This window comes from Octopus sinensis, linkage group LG20, assembly GCF_006345805.1.
Source record: "Octopus sinensis linkage group LG20, ASM634580v1, whole genome shotgun sequence".
In the NCBI taxonomy this organism is placed as follows: Eukaryota; Metazoa; Mollusca; class Cephalopoda; order Octopoda; family Octopodidae; genus Octopus; species Octopus sinensis.
This window is the reverse complement of record NC_043016.1, coordinates 22000278-22007777: the sequence shown is the minus strand read 5'-3', so window position 1 is coordinate 22007777 and position 7500 is coordinate 22000278. Positions and strand designations below refer to the sequence as shown.

The window sequence follows — 7500 nt, the reverse complement described above, 5'->3', positions numbered from 1 at the left end:
TGTGTGTGTGTGTGTGTGTGTGTGTGTGTGTGTGTGTGTGTGTGTGAGTGTGTGTGCGTGTGTGTGTGTGCGTGTGATATCTAAAAGATTGAAAAGTAAACTGTAGAAACTCTGCCAGATCAGATTGGAGTCTGGTTTGCCAGACCTCAGTCAAATCATCCAACCCATGCTAGCATAGAAAGCGGACGTTAAATGATGATGATGATGATGACGACATATACATAGCCCTCCATCGGTTACGATGATGAAGGTTCCAGTTGATCCAATCAACAGAATAGCCTGCTCTTGAAATTAATGTGCAAGTGGTTGAGCACTCCACTGACATGGGTACCTTTAAAGTAGTTCTCAGGGAGATTCAGTGTGACACGGAGTGTGACAAGGCTGGGCCTTTAAACTACAACAGAAACAGGAAGAAAGAGAGAAAGTTGTGGTGAAAAAGTACAGCAGGGTTCGCCACCATCCCCTGCTGGAGCCTCATGGAACTTTAAGAGTTTTCACTCAATAAACACTCACAACACCCGGTCTGGAATCGAAACTGCGAACCTACGACTGTGAGTCCAGTGTCGTAACCATTGGGCCATTGCGCCTCCGCATACATATACACTCACATATATATCTATGTATCTATACATATACATCCATTATCCATGCATATATATCTATGTATCCACATATACATACACATACACACATATATATATATGTATATATATATATTTATATAAATATATATATATATATATATATATATATATTATATATATATAATATCTATATACATATACACACATATACATACACATACATATATATACATGCATACATACATGCATGCATACATTATATATATAGTCATTATTTTAGTTTAAGTCTCATTTTGTTTCCTTTGCTTAATATAAAATGTCAGTTCTTGTTACTGGATGAGACTTATTTGAGAAAATAATCTACAGTAGAAGATAGCTGCCTAAAGTACTAGAAAGTGAAAGAAAACTCAAGGTCACCTGATGTGATATCATGGGTATGTGTCTTTTACTGTTGCTTAAGAAGAAAAAAATGAGGAGGATGTAGTGGTGATGGTGATGATGATAATATTGGGAGGAGGAGGAGGAGGAGGAGAAGAAGACGAAGAAGAAGAAGAAGAAGAAGAAAGTGGAAGAGAGAAAAAGAGTAGAAAAAGAAGTAGAAACAGAAGTAAACCGAGGGATTAAGAGGAAAGTGACCAGAATTAGAGGAGAAGTAGACAGAAAAGGAGGGAACTACAGAAGAAGAAGAATGGAAGGGGGATAAAATGATATTTAATGATATTTGAAATTGCTGATGACCGAAAAGAAATAAAAAACAGAAAAAAAGGTCATTTAGATCCTGATGGCATTGATCTGAAATGGTTTTTATGAGTAAAAGATAGTTGATATTTAACGGATTGTGTAAAATTCAACTCTCTTTACTCTTTTACTTGTTTCAGTCATTTGACTGTGGCCATGCTGGGGCACTGCCTTTAGTCGAGCACATCGACCCCAGGACTTATTCTTTGTAAGCCTAGTACTTATTCTATCGATCTCTTTTGCCAAACCGCTAAGTTACAGGGACGTAAACACACCAGCATCGGTTGTCAAGCGGTGTTGGTGGCACAAACACAGATACACACACACACATGTGTGCGCACACACATACACATATATATATACATATGACTGGCTTCTTTCAGTTTCCGCCTACCAAATCCACTTACAAGGCTTCAGTTGGCCCGAGGCTATAGTAGAAGACAATTGCCCAAAGTACCATGCAGTGGGACTGAAACTGGAACCATGTAGTTCATAAGCAAGCTATGTACCACACAGCCACTCCTACGCCTAGTGTTTTTTTTTGGGCTTGTTAAACACGAGGAGCAGTATTCTGAGACACAGCCTTATAAAAACATACATATAGGTGCACTTGTGTATGTACACACACACACGCATCTACTGTCATATGCACACACACACACACACACACACACAGCTACTTTCATAATGCATAAAACTACCTTTATACACACATCTATATCATCATCCTTCCTTTATGTCCGGATGCCCATCCTGATATCAACCTTATTAGTTACCTCTTATTACATGCAAGGATATAGTTATACCTATTCTAGCAATAGGGACATACACAATAAATGCACTCACATACACCCACAAACACATACATGCATATCCACCCTCCCATGTACATACACATATACATATAACATATATATATATATATATATATAGCATAAACCCCCTCCCCAATGTGGTTAGCCATGATAAGATGGCTTCTATACTTTATTTATATATATATGCACATACATGCACATACACACACACATACACACACACACACATACACACAGACATTCTTTTATTCTTTTACTTGTTTCAGTCATTTGACTGCAGCAATGTTGGCGCACTGTCTTTAGTTAAACAAATCAACCACCACTCCAGGACTTATTCTTTGTAAGCCTTGTACTTATTCTCGTTTGCTAAACCGCTAAGTTACAGGGACGTAAACACACCAACATCAGGGTCAATCGGTGATGGGGGAACAAACACAAACACACAAACACATACATATATCTATCTATCTATCTATCTATCTATCTATCTGTCTGTCTGTCTGTCTGTCTGTCTGTCTGTCTGTCTGTCTGTCTGTCTGTCTGTCTATCTATCTATCTATCTATCTAGCTACCTACCTATCTATCTATCCATCCATCCATCTATCTATCTATCTATCTATCTATCTATCTATCTATCTATCTATCTATCTATCTATCTATCTGTCTGTTTGCATATCTGTCTGTCTGTCTGTCTATCTACATTTCTGTGTGTGTGTGTGTGTGTTCATTGATATCTTTAACTCTAGGACATTCAGAATTCTTTGTCAAATGTAATGCTTATTTATTTACATTGTTTTGAATTAATCACGCATTATTTTGTAGCTTCAAGATTTCAATGATGTGTTTGTAGATTTTAGAATGACATTATAGGATAGGTACGAGAGGTTGAATCAGGTCTGTTTTAGCACAAAACATATAGAGTATTTGGGCCAGATATAGCCGAATTAAATGCTAAAGGGTTAATTTGAGTTAGGGCTAAAAATTTTTGTAACTCACCCTCAAACTCTTTTTCCTACTGACTACCATACCATTTGACTACAATTCCATATTTTAGATAGCTTATTCCACCTTTCTTTTTTTCTTAATTCAATTCTCTGTTTTCCAGGTCTATATACCCTGCTGGACCAGCAGGTTCTATCTACACTACACCAACAGATATGATCAAATGGATAAAATTTCATTTGGAACAAAATACTTCAGGGAATTCACTTAACATCCATCCTGAACGTTTGAAAGATACATATAAACCCATCAGCCCCAAACCAGTTTTAGAAGATGATCTGACGAAACCTAAATTTCCCATTGATGATGTGTTTGTATCATACAACATGGGCTGGATAAGTTCTGTGTATAGAGGTTAGTTATTAATCACTTTAAATGCATTATTATTATTGTTATTGTTATTATTATTATTATTATTATTATTAATATTATTATTATTAATATTATTATTATTGTTATTATTATCATTATTATTATTATCATTATTATTATTAATTATTATTATTATCATTATTGTTATTGTTTTGTTATTATTATTATTATTTTGTTATTATTATTATCATTATTATTATTATCATTATTATTATTATCATTCATTATTATTATTATTATTATTATTATTATTATTATTATTATTATTATTATTGAGTGAGAGAGCAGTGCATGCCATCAAAGTGACACTGGGGTAAAATATACGAAGCCCAGTATACCTGTCTGATAAAGGTAACCCAGGCACATACATCACAACCATATGTGCGTAACATAGTGATCTCATATCAAGATAAACAGCACATGACCTTGCAGGTGGGGCCCAGTTTGAAATTTCTTTAGGTTGTGTAGCTCATCCCACTCAAAAGGTCCCTTAATAAGGGTTGTTTTAGGACGTTGAACAACACACCCATGTTTTCAGAGGTGAATTATTCAAACCCCAAAGAATTCCTCTCAACACATGGCTATGATGCACCCCCACTACTTCTGCTCCTGATCAGAGATGTATATATTGTCAGCCACCAAGGGACATGCTCAACTGGTTAAGGTCAAGAAAGCAACAAGCAACTCTGTGATATTGAGCAGAATATTTGCTGTAGCCCATCTTTTATACCAAGACAAAACATATACATGATAACACTTCCAATCAGAAATTATTATTGTGAAAGGGACGTGTTCTAATGGTCAAGCAGTCAGTCTGTTGCCAGCATCCTCTGACTGGTGGATTGGGCTCCTGATGTGCAAACACATTCTTAGGTTACAATTGTGAGGCTCATCTTTCTACAGCTTGTCTCCTTTACTGAGCTGCATTCCTGGATGAAGAAAGGTCTGAGACTGAGTGCTTGGCACCTAGAATGTTGTCAGGCACTCACAACTCTCTACTATATAGGATTAGTGGCAAGGAAGTGTGATGACAGGGGAGACTTTGGGTGCGGATGAAAATAAACTGTGCTGTTAGATGAACTTGTCCAAGGTGCATGCAGAGTAATGAAACCATTCTGCATGCACTCGTTCAGTGTCTTGGCATTGTTGACATGTGAGGTTATGTCAAACAGCTGCTTTCACATGTGGGATGGATCCATCTATCAGCTGAGTCCATAGTGATGATTACCCTGCCGCCCTCCTTCAGTCAAGCAAGCAAGGCAGTTTTCTTTTGCCTGGTGGCTGTGGCAAAATAGGTTGTTTGGTGGACAAGGTTGAAAGGCATGATGACAGATACATTCCTCTTTGGTAGTGCTCTCATTTACTTCAAGTTTTACTTGAAAAGGAAATTGTGAATGGAGAGGGAAGTTCTGTCCTTGAGTGAGTTTATTAAAGGTGAATGAAAGTTGCCAAAAAGGGTAAGAGTGGATGGTACCTCTCTAAGTGTAGACCTGTGAGTCAGAGTGAAGGAATTGGAGAGGGCACTTGCTCTTGGTGTTCAGGGAAATCTTGGACAGTGGGGTTTCTTGATTATCCCTAGAGGTCATCCTGTATCAGGAGGACTACTTCTCTATCAACTTCCACCCCTTTTTTCTTCTTTAACCTTTGTATACTATGTATTTGTCCCTTCCTTTTCATTATATACTGTGTATATGTATGGTATAGTTTTTAAAATTATTTTATCATAAAAATTTTTTTTTATTTTATCATTTCATTATATGTAAACCCCAACTTTATGTCTGTCTTTGTATTGTCCTCTCATCCTTTGCCCTGATGGCAAATAGATGAAATCATTATTATTATTATCATTCATTGTCATCATCATTGTTGTTGTCATCATTGTCATCACCATCATCATCATCATCATCATCATCATTATCATCATAGTTGTTGTTGTCAGTATCATTGCTCTACACCCACTTTTTATGTTGGCATGAGATGGATGTATTGTCATAATACGAGCCAGTTTTTGTTTGGTGTTCCTGCCCTCTTAGATGTGTGAGGGAACCACATCTTTCTGGTAGTTTTTATTTTTGGCATGGTTTTTATGACTGTCTATGATTGGGTGCCCTTTCTAACGCCAACTAGTTTTTTTTACAGAGTGTACTTGTACATTTTATCATAAGACTTGCACTAACGTTGCTGTCATATCCTCAACAAGAGAAGACAAAGATTCTCCTGACTCTATATTGTCTCCATTCATTTGCTAAACAATTTACAGAGTATACTGGCTGCATTTTAATATTGACCACTATTAGTAAGGTCGCTGTATATCCTGTATGACAAAAGAAGTCCTCACTGTTTTACATGGTCTCCATTCATTGGGGAAATGAGGCCAATGCAGCAGTTACAGGTAGTGGTACTTGCAGAAGATGAACTAGGATGAAAAGGAGAAAAGAGTGAGGGTTTGATGGAACAGTGTGAAAGAGGATAGAGAAACAGGAGAAATTGTGCTAGAAGAAGTAATGGCCTGGGAAACAGTAATGGCATGGATAATGGTAGATAGACACTAAAGGCAGGTACATAAGTGCTGTTAAGAGAGAAATAATGAGTGTTAAATAGTCATAGGAATGGTCAATTGTAAGAGAATGTGATGAATGTCAATAATAAGAGAACTGGAAGAGAAAGTGTGGTGATTTGTAGTATAGAAGGCTAAAGGTAGCTGGTAAAAGAAAACATGACCAGTAAATAGTCAATGGATGAAAAACACATAAATTCCTACCTTTGGCTCCTCTCATATGTAAATGATACAAATTATTGTTAATACATCAGTGTAGTGGTACACAAAATGCATTGCATTCAGGAGTGTGACTGATCAGAGTAAACATAATTATCATCAACAAAACTCTATAATATAGTCCTAGATACACCATGTCTGAAAAAGAGACTAGATGCTCAAGACTGGAACACATTTGATTACAAGTGTAGTGGGTTGAGACTAAATTGGGACTAAGCAATACCAGCAATAACATTTAGTACCATTCTTGCATCACAGTTTTGTGGTTTGTGGCCCAAAAGAAATATTATGTTATTCATAAAAATGGCCAGGCCTCCTTGAGGAATCCTGTGAAGGGTGAGATATGGGCAGATTATTTGGATTATCTTTTTACAATTTTTATTTTTTAGTCATTAAACTGTAGTCATGAAAAAATTTTAGTCAAATGAATCGACCCCAGTACTTATTTTTCTTTAAGCCTGGTACATATTCTACTAATCTCTTTTGCCGAACCACTAAGTTACAGGGATGTAAACACACCAGCTCCAGTTGTCAAGCAGTGGTTGGGGACAAACACACACACACACACACACACACACACACACACACACACACACACACACTATGACATGATAGGCTCCTTTCAGTTTCCATCTACCAATTCACTTACACAGTTTTGATTGGCCCAAGGCTACAGTAGACTACATTTGCCCAAGGTGCCATGCTGTGGGACTGTGAGACTGATCCCAGAATCATGTGGCTGGGAAGCAAGGTTCTTACAACACAGCCATGTTGTCCAGCCCCATGGTAAAGAAAGAAAAATATCATCATCATCATCATCATCATCGTTTAACGTCCGTTCTCCATGCTAGCATGGGTTGGACGGTTCGACCGGGGTTCTGGGAAGCCAGAAGGCTGCACCAGGCTCCAGTCTAATCTGGCAATGTTTCTACAGCTGGATGCCCTTCCTAACGCCAATGCCCTTCCTAACGCCAATGCCCTTCCTAACGCCAATATGTGTATGAATATTATTTTGTTTTCTTAATTAAGAAGATGATTGCAAAAAAACTTTCCTAATATTTTGATGATGGTAAGACTGGTATTGTTAAGCCTTAGTCATTGTAAAAACAATCATTTGGACAAAAGAAAAAAATCAATTTTATTCATGATAGCTTTAGAAATATGGTTAAAGGAATTCATTTTTGACATGCTACTGTAAAAATTAATTCTTAAT

The 7500-nt window shown here is 37.0% G+C and overlaps 1 protein-coding gene across 1 annotated transcript in view; it reads left to right on the top strand.

Moving 5' to 3' along the window:
* LOC115222492 overlaps nucleotides 1-7500 on the top strand; it is a 105341-nt gene that overhangs the window by 95260 nt on the left and 2581 nt on the right. Inside the window, exon 10 of the mRNA XM_036511614.1 lies at nucleotides 3243-3493. Within this exon, the coding sequence (XP_036367507.1) occupies nucleotides 3243-3493 (251 nt within the window). The remainder of the gene's footprint in view (nucleotides 1-3242; nucleotides 3494-7500) is intronic.